General features: G+C 39.6%; 1 protein-coding gene across 2 annotated transcripts in view; it reads left to right on the top strand.

Moving 5' to 3' along the window:
- The window catches only part of LOC124981002 (multidrug and toxin extrusion protein 1-like), a 37,494-nt gene extending 19,435 nt beyond the window's left edge, over positions 1–18,059 (top strand). The window contains exons 11-17 of one of the 2 annotated variants that reach the window (XM_047547146.1): positions 1,310–1,418; positions 1,547–1,622; positions 6,262–6,331; positions 6,585–6,717; positions 12,708–12,802; positions 13,499–13,577; positions 17,039–18,059. In XM_047547146.1, coding sequence (XP_047403102.1) covers positions 1,310–1,418; positions 1,547–1,622; positions 6,262–6,331; positions 6,585–6,717; positions 12,708–12,802; positions 13,499–13,577; positions 17,039–17,262 — 786 coding nt within the window. In that variant the 3' untranslated portion in view covers positions 17,263–18,059. Of the gene's footprint in view, positions 1–1,309; positions 1,419–1,546; positions 1,623–6,261; positions 6,332–6,584; positions 6,718–8,210; positions 8,641–12,707; positions 12,803–13,498; positions 13,578–17,038 lie in introns of those variants that run through there. The other variant, XM_047547147.1, reaches the window with a different exon arrangement.
- Positions 18,060–18,347: the final 288 nt, after the last annotated feature.

The raw sequence follows: 18,347 nt of genomic DNA, 5'->3' as shown, positions 1-18,347 counted from the left end.
TGCAGATTCAACAACTGTTCACATTTTACTCCATTTGATGGCTCTACCTGTCTACCTACCTACCTATTTATCTATCTACAAGCTCCATAATTAAATGCCACCAATTATCCCAGTAATGTCCTCTATAATTATTTTTTCCTTTGGCATTAGGGTGGCATGTCTCTTTAGAGTTCTTTAATCTGGAACAGATCCTTCGACTTTCTCTATCTTCCTTGCGTGTTCTACCTATTTTCTCATAAATAGATTCAGACTAACATCCATTTTGGCAGGAATACTGTAGAAGTGATACTATGTGCTTCTCAGGGCATTGTATTAGGAGGCACATGATGTTGATTGTCCTATCATTGGTGACATTAATTTGAGTTGCTTAGTTAAGGTGGTGCCTGCCAGGTTTCTCCCTGTCATGTTCCTGTCTTTTTCTTTATGGTGAAGAAATCATTTCATGCAAGATCTCTGTCCCTTTAGTGAGGTGGGGACTCAGTTTTCCATTTCTTTTACATCTCTCAATCTTTCCTCAATCTGTATATTAGATTTTCTTTAACCCACCCTTAGTTATCCTGACTATACAGCAACATTTATAGAGTGATAAATCATTTTTCTTTATTAATATTTCCCAAGTGGCAAATTTGTAGATAATAGTAATGGCAAATTTTATTGAGCAATTACTACCTGTGAGACACTATTTTAAGCAGTAAGCAGATATGGACTCAGTAAAGACCCACAGTATCCCTGTGCAGTAGGCTTGATGACTGAAACCTTTTTACAGGTAAAACAATGAAGGTCTAGAAAGATGAAGTAACTTGAAGTCACATAGCAGAGGTCTGGAGAGGTTAAGTAACTTGCTCAGGGTCACATAGCTGATAAGTAGCTGCTCCAGGATTTGAACCCAGGCAGCCTGACTTCAGAATCCTGATTCGTAACTGCAGTGCAGTGCTGTCTCCTTATACTTCTTTGGTACTGTTTCTGTCTTCTAAACTTAATCCCTTGATGATCTTTCAGAATAAATACTAGCTTGGGCTTTGGGTAGCTCATCCCCCTACCCTTCCCCCCTACCCAGAGGAGGATTCTGATTGTGGGATCCTCCTCTGACAGAGGTCAGAAACTCAGAAAAGTCCAGAGTGTGAGGAGCAACATGAGGATCCAGATTCCACATTAGCCCTGGGTTTCCCAGCAGAGCCAAGGCAATTTTCAAATTAGGTTTCAGAACTTGTAGGACCAAGTTTTGTGCCTTTGTGAGGCACAAAGTTGCTTCTCTGTTTCTTGCTCTTACTTTGCAGTTTTGCTGTTGTAGGTTTCCTTTTCATTTTAGATCCCTATGGGCTTCAGTGTGGCTGCCAATGTCCGAGTAGGAAATGCTCTGGGTGCTGGCAACATTGAGCAGGCAAAGAAGTCCTCTGTGGTTTCCCTGCTGGTGACAGGTACTTAGACCCATTTGCCCTATGCTTGAGCCTCACAGTGCCCCGTAGCCTCTGTACATGAAACCCAGGACTCCTGTTTCCTGCCAGGGTCCTTGTTCACGATGCTGTTTCTTCCCTTTTACCTCCAGGGCTCTTTGCTATAACATTTTGTGTCCTGCTGTTAAGCTGTAAGGATCTTGTGGGGTACATTTTCACTACTGACCGGTGAGTGCCAGGATTTTCTTGAAATGTAAAATCTGTGCTAAAGAGTTGCTGTCATGGGGGGTGGAAGCCTGGGATAGCTGCATCTCAGGATGGGTATGAGTCTTGTGCAAGATCAGAAACCCCACTGATTAGATAAATACAGATATTTATAATCTAGAATGTCAGTTTAATGGGTATTGGTATTATGCTTCTGGTGGTCATGTCTTTTTAAGAAAAACACTTTTCATTACTATCAAATACATTTTCAGGTGATTATAGGTTGAGCATTCCAAAACTCAAATCAGAAATATTCCAGAGTCTGAAACTTTTTGAGCACTAGCATGATGCCACAGTGGAAAATTCTACACCTGACCTCATGTGACAGCTAGCAGTCAAAATCTAGGCATTCTAAAAATATTGCATAAAATTAACTTCAGGTTGGGGGTGGTGGCACATGCCTCCCAGTGACTTGGGAGGCTGTGGCAGGAGGATCACAAGTTCAAGGCCAGTCTCAGCAAATTAAGGCCCTAAGCAACTTAATATGACTCTGTCCCAAAATTTAAAAAAAAAGGGGGGGGGCTGGGGATGTAGTTTAGTGGTTAAGTGGGTTAAGTGCCCCTAGGTTCAATTCCCAGTACCCAAAAAAAGAAAAAAAAAATTACCATCAGCCTATGTGTATGAGGTTTATATGAAACATCAATGAATTTCATGTTTAGATTTGAGCCCCATACCCAAAATACCTCATTACGTATATGCAAATATTTCAATATCAGAAAAAAAAATCTGGAACACTGGTTTAGTTTTTCTGGTCAAGGATACTCGATGTTTATCTTGGTCCCAATGACAGGAATCATCTTATATCTGCCAGACAGCAGGTATGCCAGGTTTATCAGGTATGCATAATATTTTTGCCAAACCAGATCAAAGTAAATCTTTACCCATAAGCTGTCTCAGAAATCACAGTATTGGATTGATTGTTGAAGAATTGTTGAGTGTCATAAATACCCTTTCTGCTCTGCAAATTTTTTTTTTATTCACTGATGAGGCTAGCTTGTACATTCTAACTATATAGAAATACCATGGGAATACTTCTTATTTGGGATCCCTTATTAGCAATTACAAAATGCAAATTGCCTTTTGCTTCATGGATTCAAAAGGCCACTGGAGTGGGCAGAACTAACTTTCAGTTTACTCTTCACATATTTATCTTCTGTATTCAAATGATAGGCTGTTGTTGTTGTTGTTGTTTTTGCCTCTGCCATTTTATTATAGATTTCTCACCTCAGAATGAGTAGGGAAGGCAAATAAATAGTTCCCATTTTTCTCAAAGGGAATCAGAATTAACTTTACCAGAAATACAGGATAGGCTGATGGTTCCACTGGGAACATGGGGGAAGTTGAATCCTGTTCACTTCTAAAAACCACATAGAGCAGGAAAAAGGATGAAAAAAAAAAGACTTTAAAACTATATCTTTGAGATTATGAGACATGGGAAACCCAAATATCAAAATACCATCATGTGTGACATTTTGGTCAATGATGGACTGAATATATGACCCATCAGATTATAACAGAACTGAAAAATTCCTGTGATATCTAGATGCCCCTAGATGCCACAGCTGTCACCACTCACACATTTGTGGTGATGCTGATGGAAGCAAACCTACAGCTCTGCCAGTTGTATAAAAGTATAACATGTACATATGTATGTATGTTACCTAATGCTTGAAAATAACTGACTTTATATTATTGATTTATGTATTTATTGTCCTGCACTTTTAAGCACTCTACCAACTGAGCTATATCCCCAGCCCCAATTGCACTGCACTTTTAACCATTATTTTAACCTCCTTATAAAACTTTCCTGTGAAGCAGTATTATGCCAGCAGAGCCCCATGCACCTCCTATGCCCTGCTTTTCTCAGTTGCATCCTTTTCTCTTGTGTTCCACTTGGCCCTAGGAAAAACAGGCTATACTGCACACACACACACACACACAATTTAACCAAGGTGTGTAGTAGGGTGTACCATCAGGTTTGCATAAGTTTGTTCATCCTGAGATGTTCACACAGTAGCGAAATTGGCTAACAAAAATGTTTCTTAGAATGTATCACTGTCATTAAGTGTCCAGAACCAACTAACATTGGCAAAATCCATGAAGTTAAATGAAACATTACTTCATTTAATCACAGGGGAGAGGAGAAAGTCCCTCCACCCAAAGTAAGAGAAGAGTGAATTACTGCAAAACTCCGTTGTTTTAAAAAAAAAAATTCATGAGAGATACCAGTTTGCACAATTTTTTTTACAAGATCATTTTAAAACCTGGAGAAACTGACAATTCTCTAAGAAAATATTTGATCAAGATTTACCCAAGAAAAGAGTAAAAGTCTAAACAAAATGATTTCCTTATGAGAAATAAGAGATAATAACTTAAAATGCCAAAAAGCACTAGTTCCAGAGGGTTCCAAAGGAGAATTTTATCCAATTTTTAAAATGTGGATAATTCTAGTCATATTTTAACTATTCCTGAGCACACAAAAATGGAACTTCCACATTCTGTTTATGAAGCAAACAGAATCTGACAAAATTTGCATGTGAAAAAGAAAGAAATCATACCATTCTCACTTATTATATTAATAATATTAAAAATCCAAAATAAGAAGCCAGAGGTGTGACTTGTTGGTGTGCCCAGCATACAAACTTAAGTGTGCATAGAACACTGGTTTCAATCCCCAGCATCACAAAGAAAAAGAAATAAAAATCCAAAATAAAATATTAGTAGACATAATTGAACAACACATTGAAAAAAATATATTTTGGTAGAATAAGAAAGTGAATATATTAGGTGGAGAAGACAAGATGCAGATCAACATGTAGAGAATGCTTTTTTTGAAGTGATAGTATACAGAAATCAAGAATATCCATTTGTATTTGCTTATATTTTCATAAAAACCAGACAAATACAGAAAGTAGAAAAAATTGTTACCTGGGGTAGACTGGAAGAGAGTGGCCATAAGACTTCTCACTTTTCTTTTTCCTGTTGTTTGATTTCTTTAAATATTTGCAAATTTTCCCTATTCAGACATTAAATTTTAGTAAGTGAACTATATTCCTGTCCTTATTTAGGAAGTGATCATCTTGTTCGGTGCTGGATTCCACATTTATTTATTCATTTAGCAAATATTTATTGCCATACAGTGATCTAGGCTTATTTTGTGACCAGTCCAGTCAAGGGTATGATGAATTTTGTGCCTCCCTAGGTCAGTGACAGCATTTTTCTTGCTTCCTGTCACATGTAGGCTTTAAAAACTATCTCTCTAGCTGGGCATGGTGGCACATGCCTGTCATTCCAGACTCAGGAGGCTGGGGCAGGAGGATCACAAGTTCAAGGCCAGTCTCAGCAACTTAGCTAGACCCTGTCTCAAAAAATTAAAAAATTAAAAATAAAAAGGGATGTAACTCAGTGGTAAAGAACCCTTGGGTTAAATCCCAAGTAACCCCTCCCCCCCAAAAAATTAATCTAGTTTCACATTAGACGTTCTAATTTCTATGCACTAAGGATAATTCCTCAGATTATATCTATGACTGTAAAGCTTACCAACCTTGGTTCCATAGAAAGCACTTTTTTGTTTGTTTTTTGGTAGTGCTGGAGATCAAACTCAGCCTCACACATGCTAGGTAGGTGCTCTACCACCGAACTACACCCTCAGCTCCCACGGAAAGCACCTTAACTCTTAACTGTGTAATGCTCTATCTACAGTGGAATTGAACCCAGAAGTGTTCTACCCCTGAGATACATCCCCAGCACCTAATTTTTTAATTTATTTATTTATTATTTTATTTATTTTGATGCTGGGGACCAAACCTCAGGGTAGGAGGAGCTTTACTACTGAGCTACAACCCCAGCCCTTTTTATTTTTTATTTTGAGACAAGGTCTTGCTAAGTTGCTTAGGGCCTCATTATATTGCTGAGGCTGACCTCGAACTTGTCATCCTTCTGCCTCAGAGCCTACCAAGTCACGAGGTTTACAGTTGTGTGCCACCATGCCCAGCTTTTTCTTTTCTTTTTTTTTTTTTTTTTCTTTCTTTTTGTTTGTTTGTCTGCATTAGGGTTTTGCTAAGTTGCCCAGGCTGCTTTGAACTTAGGATCCTCCTGCCTCAGCCTCCTGAGTAACTGGGATCATAGGGGTGTACCATAGTACCTGGTCTAAGGAATCATGTTAAAAGAAGGATGACAGTAAAATCTAAGCTTTAGCTTTTGCAGGCAGTGGAGTACCAAGTCATTTAATTGGTTTATTTCAACCAAATAGACCATATATATATATTCCCTAAAAGTTATAAGATAGAGCTGGGCTCAGAGCTTAGTGTTACAGCACCTTGCCTAGCATGTGCAAGGTCCTGAGTTGGATCTCCAGCACTGGGGAAGAAAATGTCATGTTCTACATCATACGATTTATTTCCTCTTTGGGCAAAGCACCTATAGAATTGTTCCTGCATAGAAGCTATTGGCTGGAATGCATGGACCGTGCCTGCAAGACAGAGGATGAACTGTGCTGCTGAACTGAGACAGAAACAAAGTCCCACCACTTGGAAATAGTGTGGTTGTTCTTTTCCACACATTTGTTTTCCACTAATCATCATGTGTTTTATTTTCTGAACAGAGACATCGTTGCTCTGGTGGCTCAGGTGGTCCCAATTTATGCTGCATCCCACCTCTTTGAAGGTCTTGCTGTGAGTGTTAATACCCTTAAGAACTTTCACGGTCTCCATTATATGTTTCTTCTGATGATTGGTAAATTTCAACTGAGAAGAGGAGTTAGGATAGGAAGTACTATTATTATCGTAGCCCCTTCTGTAGTACCTTGTCACATGTTCATGGATTCTTGCCTGCGTGCCCTGAGAAAGTTGGTCCATACTTGAGAGGTGGGGAGTCTTTCAAAAGCACCAGCAGTGGTCACACTGATGGGATGTTACCTGCCCACAGTGCACAAGTGGTGGCATTCTGCGGGGAACTGGAAATCAGAAGGTTGGAGCCATTGTCAATGCCATTGGATATTACGTGATTGGACTCCCCATTGGGATTGCACTGATGTTTGCGACCAAGCTTGGAGTGATCGGTAAGCTTTAATTATTTCAAAAATAATAATTGGGAATACATTGGTAGTGAATAAATGATTATATTAAAACTTGAGGTTGTCTTTAGGTGAAGTATCACTGACTTAAGCATGGTTTGTTTTAATCCATCAGATCTGGGCAGACAGAGCTGAGTTACAGACCCAGGAAATGACCCTCAGAGAACACTGAAACTTGATTCTGGAATTCTGGAGTTTTTCCACTTCAATTCTACCCCTTGTTAGAGAGAGTAGGGAGTGGACACTTGGTGGCCTTCAGCCCCAGCCCCAGCCTCAGCCAGGAGCCCAAGGCTGCATGGTCATGCCCCTCTTGCCCATGCAGGCAATTATCCCCATTGCCACACCCAGTACAACAAAATGCCCTTTCTACTGCTCTCCCTGTCCTGAGTTATCCAGCCAGTTTTCACTTCTTCAAATGAGTGACAGCAAGGACCATTGAAGAAGCATATGGAAATGTCCCTTTTGTTCTGTTTTTTTAATGATAGCCCCTTGAGTGGCAAGACCCTCACAGTGAAGCTGCAGAAGGAAAGTCGTCCTCCTGTGGCCATCCTAGAGAGATTGGGGTGAGGTGGGAAAATGGCAGGTCAGCAGCATGGCCCCTGGACATAGTAGGACACAGAATAGCACCAAGGGGCATGGCAACTGGCTAGCACTCCTTATCATCCTCCCCCTCTTCTGTAGCCTCTGCCTCCCACCTACTATAATCTTTGCTATGATCTTATCCATGTGTCTTCTGGGTATTCCCACAGTATGGGGGGGCAGTGTGGAGGGGCAGTGTGGGCGGTGCAGAAAGAAGGTGGGGCAGGACACCTCTTTATCTCTTATATTAGTCAGCTTTTTTTGTTACTATGACTGAAAGACCTGACAAGAACAATTAAAGGAGGAAAAGCTTATTTGGGGGCTCACAGTTTCAGAGGTCTCAGTATATAGATGGCCAGCTCCATTGTTCTGGACCAGAGGTGAGGTAGAACATCATGACAGAATAGTGTGGCAGAGGGAAGCCGTTCAGGGCATGGTATCAGGAGAGAAAGCTCCACTTAACAAGGAAAAAATATAAACTCCAAAGGCACATACCCAGTGACCCACCTCCTCTAGTCACACCCTACTTGCCTACAGTTACCACCCAGTTAATTCATTCAAGTGGATTAATGCATTGATTAGGCTAAAGCTCTTATAACCCAATCATTTCACCTCTGAAAGTTCTAGTATTGTCTCACACATGAGCTTTTGATGGATACCTCATATCTAAACCATAACATCCTCTTACTGAATTTGGAGGAAAGAACTGAATCCACATGATCTGAAATTACCAGAGTTATTTTTTTTAAAGTAGGGAAATAAATGACTGCCCAGCTTTGGTTTCTAAAATAATGATTGGGAATACATTGGCAGTGAATACATGATTATATTAAAACCTGAACATTGTCTTTGGGGTTAAGTGGTAACTGACTTAAGCATGGTTTGTTTTACTCCATTAGTATTTGGCGGGCTCAGAGGCAGTAAGAAGACATCTGATACCCACAGAGAACTTCCAGTCCAATATGCTTCATTGTGTTGCACCTTTTTCTCAAGTTCAATAATGTTTTAATTAAAAATACAGAAGATGGTCAAAGAATGGAATTGCCAGAATTCATTGGTGCAGAAAATTATTTAGCTGAGTTTCTGGCATTATTCATGCTTTGGGTTCACTGATGACAATGTTAATGGAAATTAACCAGAAGAATCTATATTTTTAGTGATATATTTTATTTAACACAATATATTTAAAATATTATCATTGTAACATTCAATAAGTATAAAATACTAAAGAGATAGCTTATATTCTTTTTTATATTGTATCTTATTAAAATTACTGTAGGGGACGGGGTTGTGGCTCAGTGGTAGAGCAATGGCCTAGTACTCATGAGGCCCTGGGTTTGATCCTTAGCAACACATAAAAATAAAATAAAGGTATTGTGTCCACCTACAAATAAAAAAAAATATATATATATAAATTATTTTAATTGAAAAATCTTACATGTATGTTTGAAAATGCTACAAAGAAACCCATTGTTTTGTACAATTAATATGTACTAATTGTAATTTTAAAAATGAATCAATTGTATACATTTGTGGGGCACAATGTGATGTTTTCATGTGCATATAATATAGGATGAGTCGATAAAGGTAATTAACATATCTGTCACCTTTTTTATTTTTCATGGTGAGATATCTAAAATTTACATCTGAAATTTACTCATATGCAATATGGTATTGACTATAATCACCCTGCTGTGCAGTAGATCTCAAAACTCATTCCTCCTGTCTATCTAAAACATTATGTTCTTTGTTTATCTTTTTTGTGTTGCTGGGGATCGAATGCAGGGCTTTGTGCATACTAGGCAGGCACTCTACTACTGTCACACACTTTGGCCCAAGAAACCTTGTACCCTTTGACCAACAATTCCCCGTACCCTCCCACCCCACCCCCACAGGCCGCCCTAGCCTCTGGGAACCATCATTCTACCCTCTACTTCTTTCAGTTCAACTTTTTCAGAAGAGGAATTTACTTTAAAATATAGATCCATCTCTATTCTATGTGCTGTACTTGGCCCACTTAATTCATTTAGCAAAAGCATATCTACTGTGTGCAAAGTAGAGGGATTTGAGAATGTCTAAAAGGAAATGTTGAGGGCTCTGGGACTCTGTGAGAAGACTGTAGTCAGCCCCTCTACCTATCATTTAGATGGAAGTATAGCATGAATTGGTTCAAAATGTCATATTGCTTTCAGTAGGGTGTGCATTATAACTACACAACATGCCCAGATGGGTATCAAAATGCTACAGGTTCTCCTGAGCAACCCTAACACATTGTAACAGCCTCAGAATTCCCTTAGAGGCCTTTCTAATATGCAGATTCCTAGGTCCTGCCCAGGATATTCTAATAATTATCCTGTTTGGGCGCAGTGGTGCACACCTGTAATCTCAGCAGCGAGGGAGGCTGAGGCAAGAGGATTGTGAGTTCAAAGCGAGCCTCAGCAACTAGCAACACCTTGTCTCATGAAAAAGGTTTGGGGATGTGACTCAGTGGTTAAGTGCCCCTGGGTTCAATCCCTGGTACCACCACCCCCCAAGAAAAATTCTGCATGGGGTTCCTAGTTGAGTCAAACAGAAATCTTTTAGTATGTATTGTGAAATTACTGGAAATCAAGTTCATAATTTTCAAATTATGGCTGGGGCTAGCTAGTTATTTTCTGTTGAAGATAAGGTGAACTTATAATTTCTGTGTACTAGGAACTCTGGATTTGGAAAAGGAAGGAGTGGCTTACTTTTACTAATCTATTATAGGAATAGCAGGTGGTCACTAACTTCACTATTGTGAAGAGTGACTGGCCACTCCTGACAAATGTGATGTGAAGGTAATTGGCGAAGAGGAGCAGAGGAGCTGTAAACCTTGCATGGAGTCTCCCCACCTGAACCTGGGAACCCAGTCTAGCCTTCTAAATCCTTACATGGATATGAACAGCTGTGGAAATAAACCAAGACCAAGCAAAGGAGAAAAGCAAAGGCTTTGTATTCTGAGCCTGCCACTCAAGGAAGTCAGCCACAATTAGTAGGAGAGCTTTATAGTGGGTAAAACAAATAGTTCAGGTGGGCCTGATGAGAGGCTCTTGGCCTGGAGGAGCTAAAAGTGGCTGACTAGACATGGGGCCACTACATGATTGGCTAGGGGTATATATTTGTCCTAAGTTGCAAGTGGGGACCCAAATTAGAAAAGCTGTCAGTTACGAGCTAAACCCTGGCCATTTGGCATTGACTGTTGTAGAATTTATGGTTTAGCTTCCTGGTTTGTCACTAGAGATGGCCATGTGACTTCCTGCAAATCTGAGTTCTAGCAGGCTGTCTTCCTGCATTGTTTATTGTGGTTAAAAGGTTGGTTTCCTAGGCTGGTTGCTGCATATGTAGGTGAGTTCTACTTTTATGTTGGGTCTGGCAATTTTCTGTCTGTACATCCAGCCTCCCACAGATTACCTTAGAGCTTTTGATTCTGTCATTAGTTCATTATTGATAAAAAAAAAAAGTCTCATTATTTGCATCTCTTCAATACCCTATGTAGGGTTTCTAATTAACTAATTAATTTGATACTGAAAATTGAACCCAGGAGCGTTCGACCTCTGAGCTACAACCCATTCCCTCTTTACAAAAATGTTTATTTTGAGACAGGGTATTGTTAAGTTGCTCAGGCTAGTCTCAAACTGGTCATCCTCCTGCCTCAGCCTCCTGAGTAGCTAGAATTACAGATGTGTGCTGCTGTGCCTGGCCCTGTGTAGGTTTATTAGGTAGAATCTGTATAATACTTTGAGATCTAACAGGCTCTCCCTATCATTCATTTCCACTTAGCCTCTTCTCTTTTTTTCTGATCATCTCTGAGTGCATAACCCTCCCCTGGGAACTTCCAGAAAAATCTATAGAGGTCAGGTAGGAAACTCTGGAGTAGATAATATTACTTTTTAATGAGTGGTGATTTTTGCTATGAAATTATTTTTCACTGTTAAAATGTTTTAATACCAATGTAAAATGGGATCCAGGCTTTAAAAGCAGCTTTTTGAACACATACATTGATTTCTAAAATGTTTCTCAGCTGGGAGTGTAACTCAGTGGTAGAACATGTGTTTAGCATGCACAGGGCTGTGGATTCAATCCCTAGCACACCCCCCCTCAAAAAAAGGCTTTCTTTCCCTTTCAGAAGCCTAAATACTGAGGGATTAGTCAGTGACGCCCCCGCCCCATGGAAAGTAGCACCCCTCAAGGTTAAGGTAGTAAAATCTTTGAGGGGGAAATGAGATAGAGTCAGAGCTTCCAAGGGACAAAGCACTCCAGGGACTAACTCAGCTTGTTAGGGTATATCGCTCCCCCCACCCCACTCACTCTCAAACCTTCTTATAGGTCTTGAAAAACCAGGTGCATCACTAAAGTCAGGATATTTTTGCCATGACTCTCCAAGAACAAACAACAAAAAGGATAAAACTGTTGAGGTGTCGTTGAAATAGCAAATTCCAAAGACCCTGCATTGTTACTTGCATGATTGATGTTCTTCCCAACCTGCATGTGTTTTCTTCACAGCTGCAGTAACTCATCCTTATCACAAGGCAGAGATGATTATATAGGGAAAGATGTAACATTTGCTCCAGACTGACAGCCCCTCCCTCAAGGTTGAAGGACCTACAAAGAAAACACCTTAGAAAATATACCCAAAGCCAATTAAAATTCCTAGACTCCAGCTGACCCTTACCATCCCTGCACAGGAATACAAACTTAGCTCCCTTCTTTGGAGAGCCAGCTTGACAGTCTCTAGGTTAATGCCGTGCCTCCCTTCAGCTAGAGCAAGAGATCCTGATAGTCTTGTTCCTGTGGCAGTTGAGCCTTCCTCTGATTCTTCTGATGAAGCACAAGAACCACCTGGACTAATAATATGAACAAATAAATCTTAGGGATTTCTTACATGTTTTTTTCCTTTTTAATTCATCTGCAGTTGATCAACATGCAAACTAATACCCAAATCAAAGGCCTCTACTAGAAGCAGTCAAATTAAAAATGAAGTATTTTAATTCACTTATTGACCATGATTTCTATTTTTTTAAAAAAATGTTCATCTCTTTTGAGGAACATAGGGCAGAAGGAGTTTTGTCCTGAGAAATTTAATTTTATTATCACTGGCACTCTTATTAATATCTGGTCATTATAATCACAATGGCCAGCAATTACCTTTGAGCCTTTGCTCTGACATGCTGAATCACAGGAGGTGGTTTCAGTGGGTGCTTACCTTCTGGAAACCCAAGAAGAGAGCAGGGTAGAGCTCTTTGGCCCTTTGTGGACTCTACCTCAGCCATGGAAGTAAATTCCCAGCATGGTCTGCAGAAGTGACAGGAGACACATCCTTCCAGGGGTGGCCATTTTCTACTGAGCTAACCTCTGTTAAATATTTCCATGTCCAGGTCTGTGGGCAGGGATCATCATCTGTACTGTCGCTCAAGCTGTGTGTTTTATAGTCTTTATTGCTCGGCTCAATTGGAAACAAGCCTGTCAACAGGTAACTATGCTCGTTGATGTCCCAGCAGAAGTTCCTTCCCTAGAAAACAAAAGGATCTGACGTGGTGCTCTCTTTTGTTTTGGAAGGCTCTCTTCTCTTCAATGCGATTTTTGTTTTAACTGGATTTTCAGATGTGAAGGACTCCATGACCCTGGCTTTTTCTCTTTTTCTTTCTCTTTGTTGATTCAATGGATAGACAATGGATAGACATATATAGGCCTTTTTTTTTTTTTTTTTTTTTTTTTTTTTTTTTTTTAAATCTCATGCTAGATTCTCACCTTTGGCCAATTTCAGGATAAGAATTGAAACCTGAGAGAAAGCATCAAGTTCATCCTAACACTGTTTATTCTTAAAATATTTTGCTAAGATACTGTATGCCTCCTTCTCTTCACCTTTCCAGGATCAATGTGAGGTCTGGAAATAGGAGGTTAAAAAAAGGAGAGAAGTAAGGAGGTGAAGAAAAGGCGGGTTCTAAATGACCTTGGTCCTTCTTCTCACTCTGCACTGTTTCCATCTAACTTTCCCTCTCCCACTGACTCCATTTCAACCTTTATAAAAGAGGATGCTATAACCATGACCTAGAGAAGATTCAACTTTACATGTCAATTGAGGAACATGGCTTGGCTTTTCCTAAACTGGGTGTCAAACCTACACTATCTAACAACCAGTGAACTTACTTTGAATTTCATTTTCTAGGCTCAAGTACATGCCAATTTGAAGGTAAATATGTCTCCAAATGAGAATTCTGCTGTCTCTCAAGATACAGTTTACCCAGGTATGATATAATCCTCTCAACTCTTAGGCCTATCTAGGTAGGATTAGAGGGGTCATTTGCTAGATTTGCTGTTGTGAACTCCCATTGAAATAGGGTACTAATTTTCAGAAACAAATGATAGAGTCAGTTAACACCCATTTTGGGGTAAGTTAAAGTTTGTTGGCTTCAGTTCCATCCATTAACATACTGCTATAGTAATTAAAAGACCCTCAGTTCCTTTGCTAATTTGTGGTATTTCTGAAAGCATTCTATAGGCATTTTTTCTCTTTTAAAAATATTTTTAATCGACATAATAATTATACATATTTGTGGGGTACAGTGCGACATCTCAATACATATGTACAAATGTGTTATGATCAGTTTAGGGTAATTGGCTTATCCGTCACTTCAAACATTTATCATTTCTTTGTGTTGGGCTACAGATATTTCTAATACTTGATGATTCTATGCATGGGCCATACCTGGGAAACTGACATTTGTGTTTGTTTTAATGGGATCCCTAGTGTCCATTAGGGAAACCTGCTTTAAGCAAGTTATTGTTTGGATCGTTGCTTCTGATGAACATCATACAAATGTAGTATTTTTTTTTTCCTGTCAGCTTAGTAATTCTTCTACATTCCCAGTTTCTTAGGCAGGTAGTCATTTTAGTCCTTTGTTACTGTAAGGGAAGTAAAAATGGTTTTCCTCTGCACATCTAGGTTCTATAGCTAGGCCAAGAATGAAATTAACATAAGGCAGATTAACAGGAAAAATATATATTTAATTTCATCCAGAGGCTTGGGAATCCCACAAAATGATATTCAAAGAAGGATCAAATGAGTATAGTTAATATAACTTCCTGAACAACAGAAAGTAAAGGTGTGGGGCTTCTAGGGGGTTGGCTACACAAGGGAGGGTGAGAGGAGATGCATGGAGAATAAAGGTGGCCCTCTTATGTAGAAAGTTTCTTAGGTAATAGAAGTTGTCCAGGAGCAGCCTGCTTCCTGACACAGATATATTTACTAATACAGATGTTTCTTTATAGATGTAAATTTCTTTTATTCAAGGACAGCTTTTCAGAGGTACTCCTCTATCTGCAGTTTCTCAGCTTGAAACATGCCAAAGAAGGCTATTTTGGGGTGGCATATTCTGGTCTTCTACACTCATATTTTGGGGCAGCATGTCCTGAGCCCCAGTGCACCTTTGTAATTTAACCCTTTGGACTTTCTGATGGCTAAATGTCTGCCATGGGTCAATTCTGGGTTTTGTTTTCTTCCTCAGTTCTCATGCATATTGTCTAGTCTCCTGTGTGTCTGCTTCTCTTAGATTATGTTGCAGGCTTTATATTGAGACATTGTTTTGAAAGTTATTTGAGTTCTAAAATTGTACTGGGGCTCAGGTCTGGCTGCTCACCACTCAAAAGTCAATACTCAAGAGAAAAGAGTTGGTAAGAAGGAAATCGGTTTTATTCAAGGGCTGGCATCCTGGAAGATGGAGAAAATTATTGTCTTCAAAGCTTCACCTTGGGGAACTTGACTGTGAAGGGTTTTTATAGGAAGGGAAAGAAGGAGCAGGGCAGGAAGGCTATGTGCTGAGTGGGGTCTTTCCCACCAAGGCCTGTGTCTTCTTTTTCCTTCTCTGGCAGGAATATCACAATGTACCTCAACCTACTGGGGTCAGTCCTGCAGTTCTTTATCCAAACATATTACTTTTCTTCAAGTTAAACCTCACAATTATATATATGTATACACACACACACACAGTGTTAGTTGAACAGAACTAAAGACTAAGGAGTAGTGGTATTACACAATCTGATGTTATTTGAAGGTCACCAGATAGATGTTCAGGGTTCTGGAAATCTAAATAAACATTATTTAGCAGGTTTTAGAATGCTGGGTACCTTGCAAAAGGCATAGGGATAGAAAGTAACCTTGCAAAGAGCAAAAGGGCAACTTGTAAAGGAGCAACCACTATTAAAGTTTTCTAGCTTCAGATAGGATTTTAGTTTGCTTTTGTCAGATGCTGGGTTTCATAAGCAATATAGGGCACTTTTAGAAATTAAGGTCTCTGGACTACTCAGCTGACCTAAGAATGAGAGGCAGCCAGTGTGAAGCTGTCTTATTTGTTTCATCTTAATTGTAGCACTTTGGTGAGGATTTCAAGCCCTAGCACAGAGAGGTTTACCATAGCCCACTGTTGCTAGGTGTTGCTCAGCCTCTCTGCCACATGTTCCAGACAGAAAACTCACAGGGCAAAAGCAGCTCCAAAGGCCAGGCTTGCCCCTCTGTGTTTACAGTCTCCTTGTGGTCTTGCCCAGGTATCTCTTCATTACACTGTTAGCTCTCTGATGCCTTCAAGATGATCTTGTTTTATCCAGACTTTATAATTATCTTGAGAGGAAGGGTTGGTCTGAGTTTTCTACCATGAATGAAATCTTCCTCAAATTATAAAGTTGGGATCATAATTGTACTTACCTAACACTATTATTGTGAGGGTCAAGTGAATGCTGAGAACTACCCGACACAGAGTAAGCATTTTGTAGATGTGAGCTGGTATTATTGTGTTCAAAATTATTTTCCTTCAGAACTCTGAGGGCTTACAGCATTCCAATACAGGGTAATCTGATATCTGAAACACTTCTGGTCCTAATCATCTCAGATAAGGAATACTCAACCTGTATCTACTTGTGTTTATTAAGAGGTTGGATGCCAGCCAGGCGTGGTGGCACAGGCCTATAATTCTAGCTACTCAGAGGGCTGAGGCAGGAGGATCACAAGTTCAAGGCCTACCTAGACAACTTAGCAGGACTCTGTCTCAAAACATAAAATAAAAAGACTGGGAGTGCAGCTCAGTACTTTCTTCTTATGTGCCAGGCCCTGGGTTCAAATTCCCAGTACATTTTATGCAATCCTCAGTACTGCAAATGAATAAAAAAAAAAGTTGAATACCAATCTTATTCTTGTGCCTTTAGAAAATCTGCCTTTATTTTTCTCTTGGGAATTTTTTAGGATATTATTTTTCTGTAGCATAATGAGACTAAGTCAAAGTGTGAGTCATTATTCTGCTTGGTACTTTGTAGGTCCTTGGATATGAAGAATTCCATCTTTAGTTTTGTGAATAGCCTCAATTTTTTTCCCCTTAGTTTATTTCCCTCTCTATTTGCTTTGTTCTCTTTCTGAAATGCTTGTGAGATGGGTGTTGGAACCTTGAAATCCCCCCAAACCAAAAAACACCAACTTGAAGGAATATTAATAGTCATTTAAAGGGGCAGCAGCTTACATACCTTCAATCCTACCCACACATATAGGAGCTTGCCTCTACATGTTCTTGCCCAACAGCTAAAAAATGATTTATTTATTCTCCGTAGTAACTGCTTCCTGAATTAACTTTCTCCCAGCTATTACCACATGTGCACATTACCTTTTATACAAACGAAAAAGAAAAAAAATCCCTTTGAAGCTAAGTTCCTTTTTCTCCCACAGTGGGTCCTGAAAACCATGGAGAAATTTTAATGAGAGATGTTGGAAAAAAAGATGAGACTCAATTGGACCAGCAGATGCCCCAAGAACAACTTTCGCCTGTCCATCCAAAGAATGATAAATTGTCTGTGAAACAGTTGGCTCTGCGGCGAGGAGTCCTGCTGCTGGGCGCCATTTTAATCTTGCTAGTCGGGATTTTAGTGAGAATGTATGTCAGAATTCAGTGATGTGCCGAGACAGAGGGTCAGGTCAAATGATACAGATGTTCCTCAACTTACAATGGGGCTACCTCCTGACAAATCATCAAAAATTGAAAATGTCACAAGCTGGGGCTGGTGTGCAGCTCAGTAATAGAACTCATGCTTAGTTTGAGGCTCTGGGTTCAATCCCTAACCCTACGTGTATATATATATTTCATAAGTTGACAGTGCGTTTAATACACGTACACTACCAATCATCAGTGTTAGTAACACAGCATATTGTGGAATGCTGATCCTTTACCCTTGTGATTGTGGGACTGACTGGAAGCTGCAGCTTGCTGCTACAGCCCACTATCTCAAGAGAGGATTGTACTACATTTTGCTAACCGGGATAAACTCCAAATTCAAAATCCAAAGTAGAGTTTCTACTTTTGAAGCATCAGAAATAGAACCAGTATAAGGCAGGGACCACCTGTACTTTTGAACCTACTTACAAATAATTCATAGGCCTCTCAGTGGCATTTCATTTTCAGATAACTTAGTTGTGTCTGTGGATTTTAAGAATGGAGAATTCGAAGATATATTTTCCTAATGAAGCAAAGGAACGAAGGCAAATGCTATATTCTGGTTCAAGAAAATATCTGAAAGATGATACTTGGGTAATAATTCACTCTCAATCAAGGACCACTATGTACTATATTCACCCGTGGCTTTCATATTTCTTCTGCCTACTGTTTTCTAAGACAACCCCATATACAAAGTGCTTTAGGATTCTTACTGTGTGAATTATTTAAAATATATTTTACAGTACATCTTTCCTTGTATCCTAGAATATTATTCAATGGCAGATGGCAAATTGTTAATCTTAATTTGGGGTCCAGATCTCGGGCACTGTGGGTGCATAACTGAGGCAAGTCTTTAGAGCTGTTAATATTCAAACAAGAATTATAATTTCTGGTGGTGGTGGTGTCAGAGGACAAAGTTTTAACAAAGGCCTTAGATTACATAGTAACCCTACTTCTTTGAGCCTTCACAGGGTAAAGTACACACTGCTAATTCAGCAAACCTTTATATACTGAGTAGGATCAGTGCTAGAATGGATACATGACTAA

Source organism: Sciurus carolinensis, chromosome 3, assembly GCF_902686445.1.
Source record: "Sciurus carolinensis chromosome 3, mSciCar1.2, whole genome shotgun sequence".
In the NCBI taxonomy this organism is placed as follows: Eukaryota; Metazoa; Chordata; class Mammalia; order Rodentia; family Sciuridae; genus Sciurus; species Sciurus carolinensis.
This window is presented reverse-complemented; position numbering and strand designations above follow the sequence as displayed.